This window comes from Podarcis erhardii, assembly GCF_964252035.2.
Source record: "Podarcis erhardii genome assembly, chromosome: 8".
In the NCBI taxonomy this organism is placed as follows: domain Eukaryota; kingdom Metazoa; phylum Chordata; class Lepidosauria; order Squamata; family Lacertidae; genus Podarcis; species Podarcis erhardii.
The window spans coordinates 49163675-49191324 of record NC_138499.1 but is presented as its reverse complement, the minus strand read 5'-3'; the positions used below and the strand labels follow the sequence as shown (position 1 = coordinate 49191324).

Sequence of the window (27650 nt, the reverse complement as noted above, 5' to 3'; positions counted from 1 at the left end):
CTTTAATATAAACGTGTCTGGGGACTCATTTCTCTTTTTTATCCATATATTTGTATGGTGATAGTGCTGCAGTTGTGACCCATCTTAGATCAGGCTGGGACCTGATAGCGAAGGGGTAGCCAATGTGGAACTTACACCTTCTATTATCCTTAAGCTATTGATCATGCTGGCAGTGGCTGGTGAGTGCTGCAATCTGAAACATCTACTTCTGCACTAATGGGCCCTGACCCAACAGATGAAAACCAATGGTCTAAAATACCTCTTACTAAAACCACACTTCATTAAGACTCTGATTAAAAGAATCTAAGATCACTTCTCCCATATTTCTATAAACATGAAAGAGAAGCCATTGTTTTAAACACCGTTGGTTCAAAATTAAAAGGCAAAAGAAATAAAAGGAGGAATGGGCACCTGTCAAATAAGACATCACATCTCATAGGCTGAGAATGCTTAACAGTATGGCTGGTTTTTTAAAGCAGACTTGAAAATTTCATGAACAATCAAGGCCTCCATCTATCATTTAGTTCTTTCCAAGTGGTTCACGTGTAGCTCAATCAATAGCACAGTATGTGAAATGAATGTGTTACAAATCAACTTGTATTATTTGTTACACATTAATTTGAACATTGGTAAAGTCAGAGAAATGCCATTAAAATGCTGAATAGCTATATGTTTATATACATGCACAGTAAATTAACAGTAAAAAAAAAATGCCTTTACACAGTAGTTTCCCCCTTCTCATTGGCAGTAATAATAAGAACTGAGGCACAGGTATTAACATTTGACAATAAAAGCTTTCCTTTCAACATGAATAAGTTGTCACAGAATTTTGGCACTGCCTTTTTCCATATTGAATGATACTTCCTCTTTTCCTTTGACTATCTTGTTATTAGTGGTTCATCCTTTGTCTCCTGGGAGGCCTCAGAATTTCTTCCATATAAAAGGCAGGTGGCAAGATAGGGAAAAAATCCAGTTTTTATATTCTGTTAAACAAAAAGTTCTATCTATATTCCTTCATGTCAGTTGAAACAGGCACCAGTAAAACCAGTATTAAAATGTACTCATTTCAAAATAAATTATTATAACAAACCCTAAGGTTGGGTTGTATGATGCATTGGAAGGGACAATATTATAAAATATGTTCAGAAGATCATGCAGAGTAGCAACTACTTTGGTTTCATCCTTAGCAAGATGGCTCTTCTTCATGTGGAAGCGTTTCAACCATCCTTTTGGCATTTTCAGAAGTGATTTGCCAAGGTGTCTTTTTACAAGTTTCAACTTATTTTTGGTTTTATCACCCATTCCGCTTGAGGATTTGCATGGTAAACATCTAGCATGTAAGCATCTGGATCCAAACAGTGCTGTCCTGAAAGAAACATAGGATTTTTAAAAAAAGTTTTTAGCTTTGTCTATAAGCTGTGGTAGATTTTTATAAAGTCAATTTTTTCATTCAGGGATGGGGAACCTGTAGCATGCTGTATACTGCTCGGAGTACAACTGCCGTCAGCCTCCACCAGAAGGCTAAAAGTCAAGGATGACAAGAGCTGCAGTCCAACAACAACTGGAAGGCCACAGATTTCCTTCTCCCTGTTCCAATATAAATCCTCCATAGCTGTAATGTGTGAATTCTACATTTCCTGAAATATCTCCTTTTGCCTTTGAATGATGCTCGAAATGCAGTAAAACCATCAGGGTACAGGAACTCCATAACTGCAGTAAACACCACAAATATTTATCTGCTGGCCTTGTAGTTTCTGTTTGAACTGGGGACTCTCTAAACAGTTTAAATGTGTTCCAATCACATTTTAGGTTTTAGGGAAGACAGGGGCATTGGGGCATAAGGGAGAAGAAATTCATTTTCTGTGCAATAAATGGAACATACGTAAAGGTCTTAAGGGTGTTCCTGCAGACACAAATGAAAAATTGCACTCTTCCTACCTGTCCCTCAACAAAGCCTGTGAGCAAGAAGTTCTATTTGTTTTCATCTTTCACATTCAAAACATATCATTACAACATTATGTAAATTTGACTTTACTTTAATAATTATTGAAATAATTAGATTTTTTAATGCCCATTTTGGTCCCTACTCAGGTTGGGGCCTTGGGCAGGTGCTTTTATTACCCACTAGCTAGAGTACTGGCAGGAGTACTTTCATGGTGAGCTATACATGAGGCAGCAGAATGAGACTTTTAATGCTACCCCATGGTTCCATTATTTCAGTAGTATGTGGCTCATGGGTCAGCTTTGCCTGGCAAAGCTAGATGACTCTGCCTTGCTTGCTGCTCATCACAGTTGACTTTAGGCACATATCTAAAAGCCAGCCTAGAAGACAAGGTTGTTATTGTTTCGATTTAAGGACTAACCTATATTTCCTCCGATTTCATGTAAACTTTGAATCTGCATCTTCTCTGATGATCCGTGGCTACAAAAGAAAACAAACAAAACATTAACAATCATATCCTAAGACTGCTGGTAGTGGTAAAGTTTAATCTGACGGGATTTTAACCACCTACGGAGTGCCCTGATGGGCTTGCATCACCTTTCTGTCTCCCATAATGGTCTCAGTTGTTGTTGTTTGTTGCTCAAAGCCAACAAATTATTGGAAGTTGTTTGATGACTGGTGAAAACAAATTGGGCTGTAAACTGTGTGCCTGCAAAGCAATCACCTGGTCGTTTTACATTAGCCTGACTCTTGTCAGCTCTTGCTTGTGTGAAACTTGCATGTATAACCATTCAGAAGAATGTAAAGAATGAATGGAAGCTTCTCTCGAGCCTCACACAGTTAGATAAAACTGAAGTTGGAATAATGAAAAGAATAGTATGGTTCTCCTCCAAAATCTTCCCATGAGCTGTTGCTCATCTTCTTGCTTTTACTCACCTGTTTTCACAGTAAAATCGTGCCAGAATATCTTTGGCTTTTGTTTGATTGTTCAGCTGGATTGCCATAGAGACTTTTGAATGCAATGGAGCATGAACTCTTATCACCCCTTCTGGTATATCAGACTGTAGAAACAGAGGAGAAAAACAACTTGCTAAAGTCAACAAATTGATTGGGCAAAGAATCCTTTTCAAAGGCAGTACCATCCATTCATCTAATATAATATGGGATAGCTGCTAGTCTTCATTTTCTGAAAAGCCCTGGGACCAATGAAAAAGACTCTAAAAGGAAGCTGGGGGTGGGGGGCCGGAGATAGGTTGTTCTCCCCCTCCCACCTTTTGCCCTACGGAGCCCAAGCCCAAGCAGAACTTTGATTTGGAGTGTCAGCCACTACCCGCCCAGTAGAATTGTACTGCCTGGAAATAAATTAAGGCATGTCTGGGCTTTTTGAGTAGACTGTTGGTGGCTCTTAATTACTTAACTCATTCATATTTTAACACTTTATACCCTGCATTTTAGAGAACCCCCCCAAAAAAGTAGATAGCAACAGAAAACAATTCAGCTAATGTAAGTTAAAAACAAAATTCAAAGAAACTTTAAAAGCAATAAAACAAAACAGAAGCAAAATAAAACAATGCTTAAGAAGGGCAAAACTACACAGAACAAAAACACTGAGCAGGGCTTGTGCAAGGAAAGCGCTGAAGGAAGACACCGAGGCATGTCCTAGGCTCCAGCTGATGTCTCAGACTCCACTTGGAGCCCCTTGTATGGAAGGATTGGGGTTCATGCCCGAATTATAATACATCTGTCCTTCAGTAGTTGAAAAGCCTTGCCACTGGCGCAATTCAGTGTGTTGGCTTCATACTATAAAGCCCTAGAACAACCTTCCCTGTATGGTATTCTTTTAATGCCATTGTTGCGAACTGCCTCTGGCATAATTTTTATTTAAAATAAATAAATGCAACTAACTAACCACCACAAACAGTAAAAATATTAATACCACCTCTGTTCTTTCAGGCCTCTCCCGTTCCATAGTTTTTCTTCTCAATAGCCTTCGCACACCCTTGTCAAACATCAGCTGTCTCTTTGTATTGTTTATGGCAGCTTCATTCATCTTTCTCACCTGAGATATCAGAAATGTTGGAACCTAAAAAGAAGGGAGAAAATAAAACTGAGTCTGCATTACAAATTACTTCCTAAAAGCCTTTCCACCCCAGTGCGCACACACACTCCTGGAACATAATCCTACTGTAGAAAATCCCAATGTACAATCTTGAAAACAGAGGTCTCATTTCAACTTCCTGAAAAGAAGCATGCAGAATCTTAAGTGGCATTTTCTGCACTATCTCATCAATCATAGCTTTCATCCCTGAAATTGAAGTAACAGTTCTGGCTGTAAGTCTACTTATTCAGCTTCTTAATTATCTACAGCGAAAGGTGGTGAGTTCCTGCAATATACCCTTTTAAGCCTTTTTCCTACTGCAAAGTTTTTGAACGTACCAATAGTTTGACATGCTAACAGTGCACTTATTACAAAGCTTCAAAAGTCCCATTTGTAACAAGGTGGATCAAGCCCAGCCTTCATGGTCTTGCATAAACACAAATCAAAGAGATTATAGATGAAAAATGCTTGTCACTACTGGGTTATCATTCTTTCAGCTTCTCAGACTTCCTACCTTAGGTTTCCCAAATCCTTCCTAAATACTAAGAGAAAGAAGCTTTAACAAATACCGTATTTTTTGCACCATAACACTCACTTTTTTCCTCCTAAAAAGTAAGGGGAAATGTCTGTGCGTGTTATGGAGGGAATGCCTACGGGTGGCATGCCTACAGATTTTCCTCCTCTAAAAACTACGTGCGTGTTATGGTTGGGTGCGTGTTATAGAGCGAAAAATACGGTATATCTTTCATGTGTGCCTCTACTACAGCTGTTCCCCTGATTTATTACTTTAAAAGAAACAGTTTGCCTATAAATGCTCTGTGTGCTTTATATTTTGCACTTCGGTCTCTATTTCTGTGAAATTACTAAACATATCTGCATTAGTTCTCAGCCAGGACTTGTTCAGCTTGTATGAAAATTAGCCGCCTCAGCATGAGACTGTGAAATTAGCATTTGTAAAAATAGAGATGATGCATTTGCAAGGGTCTCCCAAGACTGCAAGACAGAGATTAGGCTGGCATGAAGCCTGTTGTTTTTTTCTACTGGAAAATGGTACTCAGTATATGCTCAGAGGTGCCTTCTCTTGCCAGCTAGACTCTTCAGAAACAAGTGTGAAAGGTATCGCTGATGATCCTCAAAAGTGGATCTTCTTGGTCAAGAAAGAAGGTCATTTAAATCAAACCTGGAGAAGTAATGTTCATCTGGTATGCAGAGACCAGAATGCAGAAAAGCCAGTATATTGCTGTGCAACAACAACAGGAGTAATCTGGAAAGCCTGCAAGTGGGAAAGCTATACCTGTATGGAAATTCATTCATATCTTAATTCACAAAAAGAACTATTTTAAATTAAGCCCTAGCTGCCATATTTTTCAAGTAACAGAATTTTATCCATTAAAAAAAAATCAGTATAAACATTCTTAACTGCTTGGAATTATCAAGGTAGCATATTCTCTAGCATCCGTTTTATCACCTTTTTGGCAGACCTTCAGAGTTTGCTTCCATAATTGATTAATTAATATTATTATTTACAGCCCAGTCACTCTGGGCAGTTTCCAGTACATATAAAAACATAATAAAATGTAATATATGAAAAACTACTCGATACAGGGGTGCCTTCAGAAAAACAAGGAATAAACTCTACAAGCATTCTCCATCAATGCATTTCCATGTTTTGAAAATATGTTTCTCTTGGATTCTGCCCGGCACCCATCAGTTAAAATCACAGGAGCTCTACGAAGAAGATGTGATAAGTCTATTTAACCTTAATAATAAGACAGAATAAAACTTTTGCTTACCATCCACAGGATATCCTGATATTTAATCAAAAGTCTCACGACATGTGCTGTAGTGGCTGCTGCTAGCATCTCTTCTTGGTTTGCACGTTTGCCTTTGTAGATGAAGAGGTTTGGGGCAACAATCATGGATACATTCCATAAAGTCATTTTGTTTTTCCTTTCATTTGCAACCACCTTCTTCAAGAACTGTAAAAGGGCCTAGTAGAGAGAAGGCTACTCAGACTCAATTTACTGGATCACAGAGACCCTTTAGGGTGTTTCCTGACCTGCATAGCTATTAATTTTATTCAGTTTAGCCAAAGTAAATCATAGAATTGGAAGTTGGAAGGGACTGTGAGGGTCATCTAGTCCCACCCCTTGCAATGCAGGAATCTTTTGCCCAACATGGGGCTTGAACCCACAACACTGAGATTAAGAGTCTCATGTTCTACTGAGTTACACATAAACTAAGGGTGCCTTTTCTATGGATTTAATTATGCGTAGTTCAGTACTGAATTGTGGCACTTGCAAAATAAACATCAAAGGATGCCTGAAATTAATCAGCATGCACAATAATTCATGAATAGCAAATCAAGCTGCCATTGATGTTATTTAACAAGTTATTCAATTTGACCTGCATGTACTTCCACTAAACATATTGTATAAACATATGTTTCCAAAACAGTGGACATACTGGTGGGATTTGGGCCACTTTCAGGTGGGCCTGAGTGCTGCCACAGCCTCCCAGTGCCTCCTCTCTTGCCACCACAGCCATGCTATAGCCTTTTGATTGGACCAAGCACAGCACCTCCTTGTATGTTGACTAAAGGGTGGCCAGGAGACAAAGAGGTTCCAGGGGAGAGGAGGGAAGGGAGGTCTCTCTCCCTTGAGGGGAAAGGACTAGAGGGGTTGAAGGAATTTAGAAAGTGAAATCAAAGGTTGATATTTATTATTATTAATAATAACAAACAGTATTTTGGGTTGTGAGGCAAAGTTTAAAACTGGGTGTGAAAAAAGGGAGGAGAAATTACAAAATAGTTAAAAACACATCAAAAGATATGTGACAGTGGAAAGGGCAAAAATATATACAGTGGTACCTCGGGTTACATACCCTTCAGGTTACATACGCTTCAGGTTAAAGACTCCGCTAACCCAGAAATAGTGCTTCAGGTTAAGAACTTTGCTTCAGGATAAGAACAGAAATCGTGCTCCGGCAGCGCGGCAGCAGTGGGAGGCCCCATTAGCTAAAGTGGTGCTTCATGTTAAGAACAGTTTCAGGTTAAGAACGGACCTCTGGAACGAATTAAGTACTTAACCTGAGGTACCACTGTAAAAGGCCTTCACTTAAGAATCTCTGCACGAACACATTCTTTGTGAATTGGGAAGCAGAGTCACAATACCTTCAGAGCAAATATTTGTGCTTAGCGTGAGAAAAACTGGACCTATGGAACTCCTTGCCAAAGGAAAATGCTGTGGCAAATAATTTAACAAATTCCAATGGTAAATTAGATATGAGTAGACAATAATGTCAGTAACTGTCAGCTGATTATGCAAACTGTCTTCATTTGCCACTAATCTGTGACTGACTCTGCCCTTGCATCACCATTTTGTGACTGGTGGGCTTCTGCCATTTCACGTGAGTGCTGGGTGTGTGTGTGTGTGTGTGTGTGTAGAAACTGAGAGTCCTTGCCGCGGAGCATTTTTGTAAGCTTGCAAAAGAAGGAGTTCCATTAATTACAGAAATAATTCAACTAGCCTTCTCTACGCTTTCCCCACAGGAAAGCCTTTTCCCGAGCTGAGGAAAGGAAAATGAAAAGTTTGGGGAGTTTTTGCTTCTAGGTTCTACATATAGAATTGGCTCATTTAAAAATAAACAAATACAGATGGCAAACCTCATTGAGCAACGTGCCTACCTTGGCTGTGTCCCTGCTGGCATCAGGAAGCAACATGATCAGCAAATGCAAAGCTTGCAGCTGTAATTTGACTTTGGAGATTTCTAAGAATAAAATGATGGGGGGGGGGGGAGTCTGTTAAAGAACCATCTGGGGGAAAGCCAACACTTTATATTTATATTTGGGTTTTTTTTAAAAAAAAAAATTACTGCAATACCTAAGATACTGGCTTTGGGCTGGATGCAAAAGCCCATGCAATGTCATCTTCTAGTACAACTGAACTTTACCCCTTCTTCCCTCTGCATCCACACACCCCAAACTGGCGGAGGAGGGTGGGAAAGGGAACTCCCAGAAGCGCACAAGGGGGGAAGTCAGGGGAAATCATTCCCCCAGGCAAACAGAAATGCTTGAGCTGACAGAGTGATCTCCTTAGCTCTGCATTTAATCTCTCCCTTTAATCCTACACACAGCAGGTTGTATTAAACTTTTACCCATCAAAATTAACAGCCACGATTAACTCAAGTCCATTAATTTGTGCATGTGTGCTCTGAGTAAAAGTTAGTTGATTGCAACCCAGTCCCCCAAAAAACAGTGGGATTTACTCAAGAGTAAACATTCTCTCTCCTCTTTACACACGCTATCAGGCTGATAATCCTACATAAATTAAATCAGAGAATGTCTGTTCTGGTTTTCAAAGGAGCAAGTCTCTTAGAAGGAAGCCTTGTATTCAGGGACAAATTCCCTTCACACTTTATCCTTTGGGTCACGAGCAGGACATCTTTCACTACAGGCTTCCCATCAACTCTTCTTTGATATCTCAGAAAGCCTGCCCTGGAGTTCAAAGCAGTCTTCTGTAGAACATAGTACATATCAGTCTCAAGGTAAAACAATATAATTCACTTTCAAATATTTTTGTGTGTGTCACATTGTTTAATGGTGTTCAGGCCCCAGTTATCATTAGGTCATAGATTTATTGTTCTGTTAGTCTCAATTCACCATATAAACTCTTCTCTGTAAATATATATTGGGATTACCATGTTCTGGCAGATTTAAGTCTTCAAATGGTCTGTTTTAAGGGTCTTATAGTGACTGGAGGATGCAGAGACAATGTATGAAGTTTTCCCTGCTCCCTCTGACTTGCTTTTAAAAACAACAATTCAGCAACATTAATTCCTCTCTACTTACTTTCCACTAATGTGATGAAAGCAGGCAGATATTCCACAGTGAAGAGTGGGCTTGGAAGGTCTCGTATAAACATCTTCAGCAGACCTGCAGCATCATTGTTGCGTACCTGATCCCAGTCAAATGTATCTTCTTCAAATTTTGCTTCAATTTCTTGGCGAAGGCTCTACAGGACAAGACAAAAATGGCATTTATAAATTACTGCTAATAAAGAGAATTCTGCCTTTTTAATTTTGCCATATCCTGTTTGGCAAGAATGTAACATCCTGAATCAAAGCAAACACTAGAATAAAAATAAACAAATCTTTCTCTTATTAAATTTAAGCTTCTGAAAATCATCTTATATGGCTTGAATATGATCTAGTACCTATTTAGGTAGCTTTTTAAAAAACAAAGCCGTAATTCTCAGCTGTTAACTGTCAAAATGCAGACTAACATGCTTTTGTTGGTAGGTGGCAGATGTTCCAATTCAGGGGTGGTCGGTACATGGAGGAAATTAGACACAGCCCTCAGGACACAACCTTTATGTGCCAAAACAATAAATATTAGGCACAAGGGAACTCCAACTTGGGACTCGGGCAACAAATCCCAAATATTTTTATTTCCCACACCACCAAGACAGAAAATGTGTGCAGTCACAGTGACATAAGCTGGCTGGGTCCTTCCAAAACAAACCAGTCAACATTGCTAAAAACAAAAGAAAGACAAGGGCTTTAATTGTGCCTTTTAAGGAGAAAAAATGCAGGGAGGAAACTGATTACAAACAAACCAAAACATAAAAATTTATGTCGCTGGCATGGGCTGAAATGCATCTGGAAAGTTATGTGGCCTAGAATGGAATTCTGACGACTCTCATGTAACCACTTCAAAACCATGTATGTATAAATTTAAAAAACTAGTCATGTTACCCTGCAAGTAATTGTAAGTTATTTTTTTAAAAAACACCACGACCAAAGGACAACTTAAAAACTATTCGCTAATCGTTCTCAAAAGACACAATGTGTAGCAACAGTCTGACTTTGTGTGGTGGTTGGGAGGGAGCTTGAGGAAAAAAAGAAAATAAAGAGTTTTGGGAGGGTTGTTATGAGCAGGATTAGATTTTACATGCTGGTCTTAAGTTCATTGTGGAATATTAAAATTGCTTAAAGAAGAAGTTACAAAAGGGTAGTTACTGCACATCTCATACTGATGTAGGGAAATTAAAGGTCAGGCATGATTATAAAAATTAGTAAAATATTTCAAGATTTGTGCCTCAAGCAGTTAGAGGCCAAAGGTGCCGAGGAAGTGAATGAGAAGTTATGTGTGGAAACGGGTCCAAGTTCTCCTCCATGTAACAGCCAGGGCAGTATGCATCTGGTCCTTCTTCAAAAATCTGAAATCCCATGACCAGCTGCTCAGGAGCTGAGGCCTTGGTGAGGGGCATCCACCTCACTCGGTTGCCAGCTTGCATTTTCAGTGTCAATAATTGCTCTTCAACAATGAAACCTTGTCTCCTAAGTATTTTGTCTTCATTCTTTTCCCCATCTTGGTCACACACTGTCCAGTTTTGCTGAATCTTGACCTATCAATTTCAGTGGGCTTGAGTTTAAGCAAGCACTAGTAATACAAAATAAATTTATGCAGCTTTACACGAGCAAATGCTTTTATACAGCTTGCCCACTTTCTGTCTTCGAAAGCTTCATTCGTCTTTTTAAAAAGGTGAGAAAAACCTACGTACTTTAACTCTTGAAGCAGATCCCGGCACTCGAAGAATTCCTTCTGTTTCCAGACCCGTCTCTTCAAGCTTGAGCAACAGCTAAAGCACCACAGACAAAAGATACTGTTTGTTGGTGCAGAAATGAAACATTCACAATTTGTTGAACACTCAAGTCTCTGAAAACATGAAATGGTAAGGCTGCAAAGCTAGCATAAGAGTTAGTAATTCTTCTGTCATTGGCTAGATAGTTTCCACTATTTTTAGTAGTTAGATACTCCAGTCACTGTACAGCTTTTTATACAAGAAGATCCTAGTTTTTAAGTGAAATTAAAGAACAAAGTATCTCATGGCATCTTAAGGACCAAAAATGTAATAAATGTCAACAAATGCCATAAAACCCTAAACCAGGGGTCACCAACCTAAGGCCCATGGGCTGGAAGAGGCCCACGGAGATCGTTTGACCGGCCCATGAGCTGCCCCCGATCTGAGGTGCCCGCTCGCATGCTGCACTAGAGTGGCGCAGTGTGGCGCAGGGACTCGCTTCCGCGGTGCTGGAAATCCAAAGGGCATGAGAGGTAGATCTTGAGATATGAGCAGTTTGGTACAAGTAAAAGTAATCTTCACTTCACCTGGTCCCATTTTTTTTAGGGCTCTAAAGGTCATCACCAGCACATTGAATTGGATTAATTATATGATAAGTCACCCCAGTTATTTTCCCCAAACCTCACAATAAAGATTCAAGCTCAAATGCATCTAAAGTGAAAGATACATTTACACAAAGAGGGAGGAACTGAAGTCAGTTTGCTCCACTCACTTTCTGAAAGATGAGAGGAACTTTTATTCCAGGAATCTTCTTCTGATCATTTTCCAGCAGGACTGCTAGTGGAACACCAAAAAGGCCATTTTCTTTAGAAAGAGAATTTAAAATGAGTGATTAATAACATGTTGCTGATAAATGGCATAAACTACTTGCATATCAGTTAAAGGAACAACCAAAGAAAAGAAAAAAATCTCCACAATAAATAGGGGGAAATTATACAGTAAAGTCCTGTGAAGCGCTATCAATTTACGTTCTATAAGTCAACAAACCTAAGAGTTACTTCATCCAGCCCACATTCTACCAGCTTCTCTGCTCTAATATCATTGGGGACTTTGTCAAAAGCCTTACTGAATTCAAGCTACACTACATCCACAGCATTCCCTAGCTCCATCAAGCTTGTAATTTGTATCAAAAAAGAAAGATTCGTTTGCCCATGCTGGGTCTTAGAAATCACAGCATCTTTTTCTAACTGCTCACAGACTGACTTTGTGATGATCTTTCCTGGTATCAACGCCAAGCTCACCAGTCTGGAGTTACCTGGATCCTGTTATTTCCCTTTTTTGAAGATGGGGACATCTTTTGCCCACCTCTAGACTGCAGGGACCTGTTCTCCAAGAGTTCACAAAGATTATGGACAGAGGCTCTGAGATTACACCCATAAGTTTCTTTAGCACCCTTGGGTGCACCTCACCAGGTCCTGGAGATCTGAATTCATTTAATGTAGCTAGGTGTTCCCTTTCCACCTCTTTTTGTATCTTCAGCTGTAGCTCCCTCCTTGCGTCATTTATTCTGTTATCACCAGGTTGCGCACTGCTTTTGTTTTAGGTGAAGACAGAGGCAAAGTAGATGTTGAGCAGTTCCACCTTCTTTCTGTCAGCCAATAGCATTTCTCCTTCTTCTCCACGCAGAGGACCTACTACTATTTTATTCTTCCTCTTGCTTCAAACATAGCCAAAGAAACCTTTATTATTATTTTTTCTAACCTCTCTTAAAAGCCTGAGCTGATTCTGAGCTTGGGCCTCCCTGACTTTCTCCCTGCAGCTGTTGGCTACTTGTGTACACTATTTCTTCAGGATTTCCCCTTTCTTCAGTTTCTTATACATACCCTTCTCACCCCATCTGTAAGCTGCATCTGCTTGACATGCCCTGACTTTTCTTTCTTGTTGGAATTGTCTGCAATTGTACCTCTAATATTTCACATTTAAGAAACTCCCATCCACCTTGGACTCCATTTTCATTGAGTATTTCTGACCATGGGATCTCACCCAGTAGTTCCTTCAGCTTTCAGAAATCAGCCTTCTTAAAGTCCAGAGAGTATGTCCAACTACACTCAGCTTTCCCTTGCCTATGCATAATAAAACCCAAGAGGACATTGTCACTTCCACCCAAGGTTCCCAATACTCCCACTTCCTCGATCAGTTCCTCCCTGTTGGTGAGGACCAGGTCCAAGATAGATGATTCCCTTGTTGCTTCTTCCACCTTCTGGGAAATAAAATGGTCAGCAGGGCAATGGAGGAATTTGTTGGACCTTACATTCTTGGCAGACTTTGAGTTCCAACAGATATCGGGGTAGTTGAAGTCTCTCATGACTACTATATTTCTCCTTTTTGAATGTTTGGTAATCTGCTGTAGGAAGGCATAATCCAAGTCTTCAGTCTCTAGTCTTAGCGGTCTATAGCAGACACTGACAGTAAGACCACTGTTGTTTCCCTCTCCTATAATTGTGATTTATATACTCTAAATCTCATGCTCCAGGTCATGGATCTCTTCACATATGTATGTATCATTTACATATAATACTCCACCTCCTCCTTTCCTGTTTGGTCTTTTGTTTTATAAACCCTGAGTCAATAAACACATCAATTAGCATTTATATAATGTTAGTGACCATCAGAAACATTTAGGTAACAGATTTATATAATACCTTGTTGCTACTACTACTATTAATTATCCCTCCTTCACCTTAAGGTCCTTGGGCAGGTTATGTTAAAAAAACACCTGTACAACACAATATTTAAAATCAAGTAGGTTCTAAAAATATACACTTAAAAGTGCCAAAACAAGGGATAGTAAATATAAATGTATATATAGGCACCAAGAAGAAAAGAATGGAACCATGAGATATATCTTTCCTCTAATTATCAGTTTTGCATTGGCAAAATCCTTGAAATCTGTGGATGGTAACGTACTTTTAAATTACATTCCTATTGTATAGGGATTAACAGCAGGACAAGAATAGATCTTATGGCTGCTATGGTCTAATAGTCGCTAAGAGACTTGTACTTAGAACCTGGAAGAATACTTGCCATCTATTATGCAATGGTTTGATGCCCTTAACACACTTCTGAGTATAAACCCAACTTCACTTGGATACATATTTATTGATCAAAATGTGTAACCTAAGATGGATGTATTGGTTTTTAAATGCATTGTTAATGTGAGATGGGGTGTGTGTGTCCTTATGGTTATTTCCCCCCCTTTTTCCTTTCAGGTTTTCCTTCCTTTTTCTTTAATGAATTTGCAATTTAAAAAAGCAATAAAAATGTAGACTCGCCTCTGATATTGTATTTTAGTTTATATAGAGATAATAGCTTGCAATTTTTCTTACTGCATATTTGTATTGTGTAATTTAATAAAAAAATTAAAAATGTAAAATAAAAAGACATATATATTTTTTTAAAAAAGGCTTACTGAGTAATAAAATTCTCAGAAGCCTTTGCTTTTATTTTTTATTTATTAGCCACGGTTTTGTCAACACGTGCAGTTACCTCGTCCTTTGACTCTTTCTGTTCGGTTCCTCTTCAGCTCTATTCCTAAAGCATCATAGAAGGCTGTTAGCTCAATCAGAGAGAGGTAGCGAATTTTCTTCATGTCATCAAGAGACAAATCTCCAACTTCCGTCAGTCCAAAACGGCTTTTCCTAATCATAAAGTTCTATAATATATGTTAAAAAATTGCTTTAATTAAAAGTTTTGGAAAAAAATATTAATCTTTTTTTCTGTGAGAGAGCAAAATTTCATCTTAAAATATGTTTGCGCTACTATTGAAATCTTAAGTTATGACTTAAGAATGCAATTATGCCATTAAAGCTGTAATCCTATGAAACATGTTTTGGTGTTAACCCCATTAAACATAATGGGTTTTCCTTCCAAATATTGAGCTAAATATCTCCCACTTTATAAAGAAAACATGCATTCACATACAGCATCAGGGGGAAATACTGTTACAGTTTTACCATGGTAGCTTGGGGCTTCCAGGTGTTTTGGCATGAATAGAGTGCCAGGAATTGTAGTAAAAAAACTTCTGGAGGGTACCAGGTTGGCAGAGGGTGACAGAATGGATTCTACATTAACTTTATAAGCAAGGGCAGAAACACATCCCATAGTATTGCATAGTGTTCAAGCAGAGAACTTACGGAAAGCTCCATACTTCTTTGGACCCTACATTCATATGCATAGTTTGTGGTTTTAGAAATCATCTGATATTTTACTTCCACAGATTGATAAGCGGACATCCAACCAGTTACAAAAGTCTACAGATAATTGGCTACCTGTGTGGAAGGGCAGTTTCTGCCTTTCCCCATCTTATGAGAACCTCTGAAGTAATTTGGTATGAATACAAATACAAGTTTACGCATCCCCAGGGAAAGCTGAGGGGTGGAAGTCTAATGGCTTTGGTACAGGACTAAGATACAAGAATGTCTGAACACAGGCCATCTTGCCTGCATTATTCAATTACAATAAATTACTTTAATGTTAAAGGGCAAAGAAACCCACTGAGAACTGAATTCATGCATTATTTACATAAATGAAACTCTGTTTAGAAACTATTAGGAGACAGCTATAGTGGTCCAGCAACACAGCTTGGCAGGGCAATGAATTATGGCATTCATCCTTTTAAAATTTTGTTTAACAGTAAGGGGAAAAAAGCTATTTGTTCATGTTTTTTATATTATGGGATTTCCCTCACAATTTTGCCACTTATTATTTTGTCATTAAATGTGTATTATATACTTGACCTTCCTTTGTAATGTCTCATTTTGAAATATTTTAAGATAATAGTTTCCTGTCAATTATGTTTCTTTGAATGTATTTTTTTCAATATTTGATTTTCTTCTGTAATGTTTTATTTGATGTTTTCATGTAGGTTGTAAACCACACTGAGTCCCCCCCCCCCCTCATAATATAAAGTGGTAGAGAAATGGAATGGAATGAATGGATGAATTCTTGAGGCAGCATCCATTCTTCAGGGCATACTTTGATTTTGATCCAGCTTTACTGATGTTAAAATTGATCCACGAACAATGCTTTGACTTTATTAGGCATTTCTTTTTAACAAAAAGAAAAGGAGGTGATGAAGTGGACTCAGGAAGAAGTAAAATGAACAGATTATCTCTTGTCTTTTGTAATTTGCTTCTGAGGCATACTTCTGTCAGGGGCAATGCTTCTTTTGCTCCAACATGAAAATATTGTGAGTTGTCCAAAACAAGGCAAGTCCCAGGGTGGGCAATTTTGGTAGCTTCATCTATGCAACTTGTTACTCACCTAGTAACCATCCCCAGTATTCCAGCAGCTACCCAACAAACATTATTATTAATATTATTGTTGTTGTTGTTGTTGTTGTTGATAGTTGTAAGTCACTTTATACAAAATAAGAAGTCTCAAAGCAACTTAACAAGATAAATACCACAGATAAAACTGTCACAACCATAACATTTAAAACAAGGTCTGCTCCTTCCCACAACCCCAACAAAAAGACACACAAGGTACTGTAATCTTTTTTTAAGATAGCCATTGTAGTAGAAAGCAGAAACCAACTAAAGGATTAAATAATGTCAAAATAGGAAGAGCTTCAACTTACAGGCAAGGAAGATTCATCCTTTCTTAATCTTTGGTTTTTGTGCCATTCTCTGTGCTTTGGAATAACCACAATTGATTCGGAGAAGGAGACCTCAAAAGATAGTTCTTCTTTCACCAACTGACTGTCTTTCTCGAATTCACATTCTAGGCAGCTACCAGCTAAAAGTAAGAGATATTTTTAGTGAATACTGTGTTCTCTGTGGAGGAATAACAGAGAAAGAACACTGCTAACCACTGAGAAAGCAGCAATCATTCCAGTCAGAAGATCTTTAAACTGGGGTGGGAAACAATTAGCTCTCCATTGTTGCTGGACTCCGACTCCAATCAGTCCCAGCCAGCATAGCCATTGGTTAGAGAAGAGGATGTTGTAGTCCAGCAACATCCGGGAGAGCCACAGCTTCCTCACTCTTGTTTTAAACCATCAGTGTTTGCCTACAGTGAAGGCTAACTATAGATGGCGGCCATTTGCAGATTCACATAAGCCTTGCATATATTTGTAACTGAAATCTCCTTTCCGTTCTTTACTGAGTTTCTGATACAGACACAGCATCTGACAGTGAAGAAATGGTGAGGCACTTAATGGCTTATTGCTATGGCATTAACGATGAAAGCAACACCTGGGTAAGGGTATTCCAAGGAATGCAATGCTGTGCATCCCCCTTGTGAACATTCTGCACACCAGCACCATTAGGTATAACCTAGATAATTCTTCGTGCATTACCGAAAGAGTACCCAGAAGAATGCTGCTCCTGCTATTGCTACCACAGAGTGATGGAGCAAGATAACGCCATTTCTTGGCTTAGTGTTAACAGCATTAGCAGTGCAGCATTAGCAGTCCAGGCACATGAAATGGCTTTGCTAGAGCAGCGGTAGCCAAAGTAGATTTCTCCGGATGTTGTTGAACTACAATTTCAACCAGCCACAGCCATATGCAATGGAAATTATAGGGCAGAACATATGAAGGGCATCACACTGGCTACCCCTGACCTAGAGAGGAAGAGATGAGGAAAAGGAGTGGAGAAAAGACGGAAGCTGTGCTGTTATCAGAAAGCTGTGTGTGCTTTTCTCCCCAACACTGAAATAATGGGACTTAAAAGTGCTTGATTTTAGCCAGATTGTACCCTTTGTCATTTACGAACACAACCTATATTAACTGGGATTAGGCCATAATCACTTTGCCAATGGCAGTACCTAATAAAAGCACAAATATTTTGCTCATTTAGTACACTGGCAGTGGGTTTCAAACCAGACGTCCCAGTGAGTTCGGTAGGGCTTGCTCAGAGATAATTATGAATAGATAATAGCCTATAAAATAAGGCAATGTTACCATGGACCAAGAATCCCCGTGTTTGCTTAGTGTGTACTTACAGTTAACCTTTTCCCAACCTGGTTTCTGTGCAGGAAGTTGGATGCCATTGGTTGCAACAGGTGACACTGGTATGGCCTCAAATGTGGGCTGAGGACAAGAAAGCACAATAATTATTAATACAAAGATGCAATATGAAGTTTGTGCAAGTTTTATTTTTGTTCTATGATTTACTTTTTATGGGATGCATTATTATAGATATCCGCACCTAATGGGCACCTGGGTGGTGGCGGCAGCTGATTATTATTATTTTTTATGAGACGCACTTCCTTCACCCGTGAAAGTGTGTAGGGAGTGCTCAAGTACACTCTCTGTGTGTGACTGAAATGAATGCACTTGGGCAGAGAGAATGGGGCCTGTGTGAAGCAGAGATGCATGTGGGCAGAGGAAGGAAGATATATATGTGTGTGAGTGTGAAAGAAAGGAGAGAGAAGGCAGTGGGAAGGAGGTATATGTGGTCTGTTATGAAAGGAACAGATGTCTGTGGTGTGCATGTGAGAGAGATGCATGCGTGTCTGGGGTCTGGGGTGCACTAAGCACCAAAAAGGGGGGGGGGAATTGGCAGAATTACAGATACAATGCATCAGTTCCTCAGATGAATCCATATCACAAGGGCAGGTGGAAAGAAGTTGGCCTCTGCTGTACATTCAGGATTATCAGAATATTTTTGTTTCTGCTACTAATTACCATCTTTATATAGTCTTCTAATGTATGGACTCTTAAACAGAGACAGTTTATACAAAGCTAAGCAAACTGATGCAGCACTTTTTCCTGGAAAAATGCACATTTGCTTAACTTGCAGGTTGGAAAATTCAAGGTGTGTTTTCAGTGCATTTCCTCAACATTTAGGTGCACATTAGTATGCCCAAAGGCCCTTTAAACCGAACCCTTATCCTTAATAAAGGAAAGTTCCAACAATTTCCAAAGTAATAAACATACTACTTACAGGAGTGTCATGAATACCAAAAATATCACGCACATCTCTGACTGCATGTTTATTCTTCTTTCTCATGGTTTGAGTATAAGTGTTATATCTCCTTTGCACTGCTGCTGCTTGAGTGCGGGTCAGCGTGGACAGCAGTGCTTCTCCATCTTCCTCTTCAGAGCCTGATATTAATGTAGACAGACCAACATCTTGCAACCATTCAGCTTCCAGCTCCCCTTCTGTGGAAGAGTAGGCATGTGTTAATATGGCAATAAGGAGTGGGAAAGGGAAGCAGCAGCAGCAGCAGCACAAAATTCCTTAATAAGTTCTGTTCTTTGGAACATCTGGCCTCAAATCTGCATGAGGCAGTTGATCCTCAAATGGAGAGCTGGGCCCCAACGGGCAATGGAAGCCTTGAGAGAGTAGGTAAACAGAGAGCGTTAAGATCATTTTCAGTGGGGTGGAGGATATATGGGGAAAGAGGGTGATGGACATTCCATTGTGCACATGAAACTCTTTCCACATACACAATGATTTAGCTGAGCAGAACCCACAGTTTTATGGGGGGAAAGTAAAGAAGCGACAGACATTAAAAAAGGAAATTAGAAAATCATATCCCAGCCAGTTCTTAAGCCTCTCAGAAAATGTTGGACTAGTCTTGCAGACACAGACATAGAAAATTAAATTGCCATCTGCTCCAAGAAAGTGAAGTTTTCCCTCTCCCAGCCTGAGAAAATGCTTCCTCGTAATCTTTATCAACACAATCTCAGTATAGCAGCATGACCAACTCATTGATTCGGCCCCTGAGGCCAATGAAACTGTATGCGTCTTCTGAAACTGTTTGGAAGACCACAAACAGGACTAATAACTCATTCTCCTTTCTCCAAGCTGATATTTAACCTCCAGGTCGCCTCAATGGCACTTTCACATACTTTTTTTTTAAAAAAATACAATATATAAAGGATCTCTGTTTGGGATACATTTAGAGAGCCTGGGCATAATCTAGGCAACGTTAAGCACTTTAAAACCTGCAACGCCAAGCAGACTTGCTAGGAAGTAAGTCCTACTGACCTATGTGGGAGTACTCAGAAATGAACACATTTTGGGTCATTCTGCCTGCTTCGCTGATTTCAGTGGGAGAGTTAAAAAGTTGCTTAGCTCCAGGGAATTTACTCCACTTGAAATCAGAGGGACTGAAAAGATGACCTTAATGCTGGCTAGACAGTCACCAAGATTTTAAAGATGTAACTGTTTAAAAACACGAGTGAGCCAATTAAGGTGCAGCCTTTGATGAATTATAGGGCAACTTTTAAAAATTACACAACTTGTATGACTATAGAGAAGATATTTAAAACTTTTAAGTTTTCTTTTTAAAAAAGAACATATTTTCAAAAAACTGTTAACTCGTTACCCTACAAAAACCTGAGTTTGTATGAGGTCTTATTCACACCATGTTTAATTAATTTATTACCTAACCAGTCTACCTACTATAGAAAGAGAATGTGAGGTTAGTTTAAAATGTTCCAGATGTCAAAGGACTGTTTAGCAGATCAAGATTTTTTTTTTTTGAGGGGGGGGGGAGGATATATCCATGTGGTTGCAATGGTGGGACTGAGCTACCTGGTGTTTGCCTCCTTCCCTCCTCTCTTGTGGCACAGACTGTGGCCTATACTGTCACAGGTGGATTGTGCCCAATACATGCACCACTCATTGAACACCTGCATTTTTCTTAAATTACTACACCTATATTTTATACACATATAACGTGCAGTCCAGAAAGCTGTGAAATTTACTACTTATAGATTGTACCCAGTTATTTATATAAAACAGGGAGTTTTTCAAAGAATTTGCAATTTTAAAGCAGATGTAATGGGTTGTATTTAATGTTGTGCTAAGGACATCATTCCATCAGCACAAGCAGTTCTTGTGCATCACCCCTCGCCTCCTCCTGCATGCCGTTTTGGGCATTTTCCTGCCTCTCTGAAGCAGATTTGGGGAGGGCGCAGGTGGAGAGAGGGCGAAGTCCCATTTTGCAAGCACAATGTAAGGCAAGTGCACATAAGTATGTATTTGAAGTGTGTATACACACCGTCTGGAGCCTTGACATCTAATAGGGTTTGCTCATCTTGCCTATCTTCTGTGTTCTCTTTGATATTTTCTACCTCACACCAGAAATCTTCCATGGAAGTGCTGTCAACAGAGGCTTGAGAATTGGAGCGGCTGTACACTGGAGGCCGCAAGGATTCATTGGACAGCATTCTGTTAATTCTTTGGCATCGAGGAAGAGATTTCCTGTAGAAAGACACAGATTAAAGGATTTTAAAAAGAATCTTACTAGTCAAGTTTTGAGTGTATTTGCAAAGACTTAACAGTACAATCCAAATCCAAGATCTGCTGGAATGAGTGGGTGGAGTAGGGGGATCTGGGGCTCCCCCGGCTTAGCTATGGCTACGCCATTCGTACATTCTCAACTCCAGTTCAGCAGGAAGAATGTAACTTCCTAAAATTAGCTGAGCACTTACACTGGCTGAATCTGAAGCCTCTCATAGCCACTTATCATTTGTCAAACCATCAACCCGGAAGCTTCAGCATTATGCAGAAAGCTGTCTTCCTGCTTGTTTGTTGTTTGGCTACACAGAGCATGAAATCAATATCTGCTTAATTTCTGCCCATAGGTTGAAAGAAGTTTTTTTCAACCTTTGAAAAGGTGAAGGTAAAGGACCCCTGACAGTTAAGTCCAGTCGCGAACGACTCTGGGGTTGTGGCGCTCATCTCGCTTTACTGGCCGAGGGAACAGGCGTTTGTCCACAGACAGTTTTTCTGGGTCATGTGGCCAGCATGACTTTAGCTGATGGCTAAAGAGAATAAGGACCATAATATGGCTTGCTTGGATTACATTTTCTGTCAGTCACTGTGAATGAATTAAAATGTTTCCAGCTTCCCAGAGGGAGAATACTGACCATGAACCTTGCCATCCCCACGCCTCACACCTTCATCACTTCAGTTAGCCCCAATTGGTGATGCACACTCCCATATTAGGCAGAAAGAGTTTATAGTCCCAGCAACAGGGTGTTCTACCAACCATATAACAATCACAGAACAGATTGTGTAATGCTTGTAAAATCTAAAATAACCAACAATATTAAACAAATCTATGTAACATACTCACAGGCAAAATCGCAGCTACTCAATACACATTTAAAATATAAACACATCAGTAATCTCTAAACTGCAGAAGTATTTGCAATTTGCTCAAAATAATAGGTGAAAGCCATACACATACTCATTACTAATAGTGGCATAATTCTAAAACCATTTTATAAGGAGGTGTCCTATTGACTGAAATAAAGATTATTTCTAGTTTTTTTTTTTTCAGATAACAGCCTAGGGCAGCTTCACTTTTACACTGATTTTTATTTTTGCATGAAGAAAGTTAAGCATGTGAAACACATTAACATGTGACAGCATTGTGACAGCACTATAAATGGAACTGTGAAAGTAAGCAACCTGTGTCACTGAGATTCAGATTTAACGTGTGTGTTTTCAGATTTACGTGCAAAGCAAGGAAGAGAATTTTTTTAAAAGGGGACAGAGAAGAAAAATGACTTTGGCAATCTCACCGACCACTGAACCCCATACAGTATGCGATTTTGACTTTAGGCACCACCCCCAGAACATAACCTCTGTATAAGTTTTGGGCTTGCAGTATAAGAAAGTGAAACTGTTGCAATTCAGCTAACCTGGGATTTTATTTTATTATTTAATTTTTTAAAACAATTTTTTATTGATTTTCCAACAGAATTATGCAATTTTATCCAAATTTTTAACAAATTAAATCTTTATGGACTTCCTACAGCTGCTCTGGTAATCATCCATAGTTATTCTTCAGTATGCATTCCCTTCATTATATTGCCATTTGTCTTCCCTCCCTCTTCTATTTCTTTTTGACAATACATCTTAACTTTTACAGTGCTTCTTGAAACCCCACTAGCGTTGTTTGCACATCACACACAGTTTTCAGATACTCTACAAACTTTCCCCAGTCTTCGGTAAATTTTTGGTTTCTCACATATCTAATTTTCCCAGTTAGTTTGTCCAATTCCGCATAGTCTGTCAGTTTCATTCTCCATTCTTGTATCGTCGGTATTTCCTCTTGTTTCCATTTCTGAGCCAATAAAATTCTTGCTTCTGTAACTGCATACTGAAAAAGTTTACAATCCTTTCTTCTTATTTCTTTTCCTGTAATCCCTAAAAAAAAAGCTTCTGGTTTCTTTACAAAGGTATATTTTAAATCTTCTTCAATTCATTATATATCGCTTCCCAGAAACTCTTCACTTTCTTACATTCCCACCACATATGATAAAACGTTCCTTCTTTTTCTTTACATTTCCAACACTTATTACATGTCTCATACATTTTTGCTAATTTTACCGGTGTGATGTACCATCTACAAAACATTTTCATCACATTTTCCTTCAATACCATGCATGCAGTGAATTTTAGATTTTCTTTCCACAATTTTTCCCAATCATCAAATTGAATATTATACCCAAAGTCTTTGGCCCATTGTATCATTACCGATTTAACCTCTTCATCTTTCGTATACCATTCCAATAATATCTTATACATTTTTGACAAAATTTTACATTCATTATTTATTATATCTGTTTGAAACTTTGAATCTTTTTCTCCATAACCACTTTCTTTTATATCTTTTTTAAACATTTCATTTACTTGGAAATAATGCAACCAATCATATACATACTCTTTAACTTGTTTGTATGGTTTCAATTTCCATTTCCCTCCTTCTTTGGTTACCATTTCACCATATGTAATCCATTTACTTCTCATATTAATTTTCTTTACACTCATAACCTCCAACGGAGATAACCAGTGTGGTACTCTTGGTTCCAATAAATTTTTATACCTGTCCCATACTTCTATTAACGAATTCCTGAAGATGTGGTTCCCAAAACCTTTGTAAACTTTCTTTTTGTCACACCATAAATATGCGTGCCATCTAAATCTGTTATCAAAACCTTCCAAGTCTAGTAATTCCTTATTTTCTAATTTTATCCATTCCTTTAACCAACATAGTCAAAACAAAACAAATTCCTTCCAGTAGCACCTTAAAGACCAACTAAGTCAGTTCTTGGTATGAGCTTTCGTGTGCATGCACACTTCTTCAGATACACATTCTGTGTATCTGAAGAAGTGTGCATGCACACGAAAGCTCATACCAAGAACTGACTTAGTTGGTCTTTAAGGTGCTACTGGAAGGAATTTGTTTTGTTTTGACTATGGCAGACCAACACGGCTACCTATCTGTAACTTTAACCAACATAGGCATGCTGCTTCATAATATAATTTCACATCTGGCAGGGCAAAGCCTCCTCTTTCTTTTGCATCCATTAGTAACTTATATTTTATTCTTGGCTTTTCCCCCTGCCAGATATACCTTGATATCACTCTTTGCCATTCTTTGAAGATCCCTACCCCCTTTACAATGGGGATAGTCTGAAATAGAAATAACATCTTTGTAAGCACGCTCATCATTATCGTAGAAATTCTGCCCCAAAAGGACAGTTTCATTCTACCCCACACCTCCAGATCGTTCCTTATTCCTTTCCAAACCTGTACATAATTGTTCTGGAACAGGTCAATATTTTTAGGAGTTAACCAAATTCCCAAGTATTTTACCTTTTTCACCACCTCTGTCTCTGTCAATTGTTGCATTGTTTCTATCGTATTTTGCTCCATATTTTAAGCCATTATTTTTGTTTTTTTCTTATTCAATCTAAACCCAGTCACTTTTCCAAATTGTTCAATCTCCTCCAGTACTACTTTTATACTTTCCATTGGTTCTTCAATTGTAATTACCAGATCATCGGAAAAGGCTTTAACTTTATATTCATTCTGACCTACTGTCACCCCTTTTATTGAACTGTTTCGTCTGAAATAAATAAAAACCTGGGATTTTAAAATCCCAGGTTTTTATTTATCATTAGTCTATTAATTCAAAATGTTTGGCTTATTCCATTGACCTGACCTACCTTTCAACTGCTGTGAAGTTGATCACACAGCCAACATCAGTTTGAACAGCTCAACATGAGATCCGTGGGGTTCAAATTTAAGCCAGATGCATTCAATAAAATATGTGGAAAATATATAGAATGATGCTGTCTGGGTTGGATGATTGGTGGGTTGAGAACTCCCCCCAGTGTAAAACAAACACCACCATGCAGTTGCCATTTGCCAAGTGTTTATTGCATATGCAAAGCACTGAAATGGTTCCACTGCATCCTAGTCTTAGATTAACTTCATCCCAGAAAAAAATTGCAAAAGAAAAGCTCCCTGCGAAATCATTTTGTTGGCAAAGAAAGATCATGAGCTTCATGGGCCATTATGTTTCCATTACTAATGGAATAAAACAGGGATTAGTTATTTCCCTTGCTGATACACATAGATTTTTACTGTGTCTCTGCATAATACTGGTTCAACATTTAAAAGTCGATCAGACACATTGATTGTTGTATAGGCTTTATCAATCTAATTAGCAGTTACATTCATGATGTACTCCAAGGCTAAATAAATCATACTACACAAAGAGCTAGTTTAGTGACACCTAATCAGAGGCTGAGTAATGATAGCAGAATGACTGTGCTTTCCATTCAATTAAGCGATGCATAGCGAAGAATCCATAGAACAGAAGAGCAGCAACAGAACCACATTGTAGTTAACAGACATATTTAATCCTCGTCTATAGAGAGGGTTCTTATTTGGATAGCAGTGGATCATTATGTTCAGGCACTGAGTATGAAGCAGAATAATTAGTCTGGGTAAATACTGAAAGGCGTAATTTAAAGATGACATGCAATACTTTTTTACATTTACTGTAACTTTAGAATCAATCGTGTATCATTACATGGATAGGAAGCTCCAGTAATCATGAATGTTTGCCCCAAAGCAGTAGGGCCTTTAATCTGTAACCAGGCCTGCTTAGTTGACTCACAAAAGCCCTACAACATTATCTATTCAGTCAGCATATTAACCAATAGATCTGCCACATACTGAGTCATGTCATCTAAGCCAACATTGGCTACTGCTGATTCACAGAGACTCTCTAGCAGTCCTATCGTTACACCTTCTACCCAGAGAAGCCAGGAATTGAAATGGGGAATTTCTGCATACAAAGTATATGCACAACTATTGTGTTATAGTCCATCTGAATTATAAATGCCCATAACTGTATCATGCAGCTTGTAACAACTCACATTTCAAGCAGAAAATTATACCAAAGATCCTGAAGACACCAGGGAGTGGATCTGGGTCCTTCTACATGCATAGCACGTTCTCTATCACTGAACTATGGCTCTTTCTACAAATTAAACTGAATAATTATAGTAAATATGGACATCTAGTAAAACTCTGTATTTGTATGGCTACCTGGTAATTTCCTTGGAGTTTGTCATAGTTGTTGCCTTAATTTTATTTTATTGGCAGCTTTATTGCTGCAGAAAGTAAAGCCTAATGTCTCTGAGAAATGCTATCTTGATGAGCAGCCAGGATAAGCGAGGAGCGCCGTTTCATCCACAAGTGATGAATCTTGCTTTACACCCATTATGTTCAGTCTGCCTCTCTGGGACGCAAGCCTGAGCAGTGTGCACATGTGCTCATGTACACAAAAATGAGGAAATGGCAAATTAGGAGTGCATTGTTTCAAAGCAATTACATTAGAAGATAAACACAGTACAACAAAAAAACCCACTGTTGTTCTACATCAGAGCTCACCTGCCTCAGTTCTTCCTTTCATCGACTTAGAAATCATTCACATGTTGCATTTTTAAGAGATTGAGAAACTTAGAATATGATGTTACATTAGTTTCAGGTGGAAAATCTCATTTGTGCTTCAGCATTGCTTGAAAACTGTTGCTGCTTCTGACATGTTAATGTTTCACTAATCACTCTTGTATGAAATCCAAAGAAGTCTTGGACATAGAATATGAAACAACCACCACGCCACAATTCAGTGATCAGTGGTCACAGATGATGCACTACCAAAACATACCAAGGAATGGGCAATTTGGTGTGTGAATGCAACTGGTAGTTGCCAGCTAGCAACCAAAACATATATTTTATGTCTCCCAGAGCAGGGAAGCCGAGTGCAGCCTCAGCTTCTCTCGCTCTGTTTCTCTGTGGTCTCTTCATCCAATCTTTGTTGCTGTGTGATACAGAATGTTTTGCTTTACAGCAGGTAGGGAGTAGTGTGGGAGAAAATGCAGATATTGTACATCATCACCTGCCTTCTTGGCACTTTTCATGGTATTTTCAGCAGCCCCAGATTGCTACATAGTGATAGGTAGACAACTGACCTGGTGGCGTGTGATAAGGGATACTCATAGGTCACCCACTGTTTGTGTCTTAATTGCGTGGTCAATAAAATCTGCATTAATTTGCATATGGCCAACTGTTTTTTTTGGGGGGGATGCATACTTCCCCTTATTCCTCACGTTCCTTATATCCCCATTTGACTGTTTTGACCTGCAGAACTGGCACTGTTACAGGTTGCACATAATACTAATTCCAACACTTGTAAGAAATCAGTCTGAGTCTGGCAGCACCCATACTATGGAACTCAGCAAAGGCAGACACCTTTGCTGTACTCTTTTTGCTACCTGATTTAAACATTTTTGTTTAGGCAAGCCTGTCCATACAAAAGTCACATGTGTTTTATTTCTTTTTAGCTACTCTGGATTTTAATCATTTGAATATTATAAATACCTATTTTAATCAATAATTTTAATGTTTTGTTTTTTAAAAAACTGTGGAACGCTTACAGGGTTTTTAAAAAATACAATCAAACGGTATATGCATTTTGTTAAAGAAAATAATTTGGATAATCATGCATGTGTGTACTTCAGCCACCAACTTAACAGAGTCATTCCCTTATGCGTGACGGAATATTTTTTCAAATATGCTGCTTGCTGCTATCTTTTTTTTAAGTTCTTATACATGTAAACTTTTTTTAAAAAGTTAATTCTGCTGTCCAATTAATCAGACACCAACTTTCTGTCAATTAAAGGCTTTTAAATTAATCC

The 27650-nt window shown here is 38.7% G+C and overlaps 1 protein-coding gene across 2 annotated transcripts in view; it reads right to left on the bottom strand.

The window, feature by feature from the left end:
* Positions 1-575: 575 nt before the first annotated feature.
* Positions 576-27650, bottom strand: part of ARHGAP28 (Rho GTPase activating protein 28) — a 55605-nt gene continuing 28530 nt past the window's right edge. For both annotated transcript variants that reach the window (XM_081873864.1, XM_081873865.1), the window contains exons 2-15: positions 20642-20844; positions 18574-18791; positions 17630-17717; positions 16263-16420; positions 14171-14336; positions 11397-11488; positions 10604-10681; positions 8890-9052; positions 7726-7808; positions 5834-6031; positions 3882-4025; positions 2879-3003; positions 2364-2422; positions 576-1366 (exon numbers count right to left, since the gene is read on the bottom strand). In XM_081873864.1, coding sequence (XP_081729990.1) covers positions 1275-1366; positions 2364-2422; positions 2879-3003; positions 3882-4025; positions 5834-6031; positions 7726-7808; positions 8890-9052; positions 10604-10681; positions 11397-11488; positions 14171-14336; positions 16263-16420; positions 17630-17717; positions 18574-18791; positions 20642-20844 — 1867 coding nt within the window. In that variant the 3' untranslated portion in view covers positions 576-1274. The remainder of the gene's footprint in view (positions 1367-2363; positions 2423-2878; positions 3004-3881; positions 4026-5833; positions 6032-7725; positions 7809-8889; positions 9053-10603; positions 10682-11396; positions 11489-14170; positions 14337-16262; positions 16421-17629; positions 17718-18573; positions 18792-20641; positions 20845-27650) is intronic.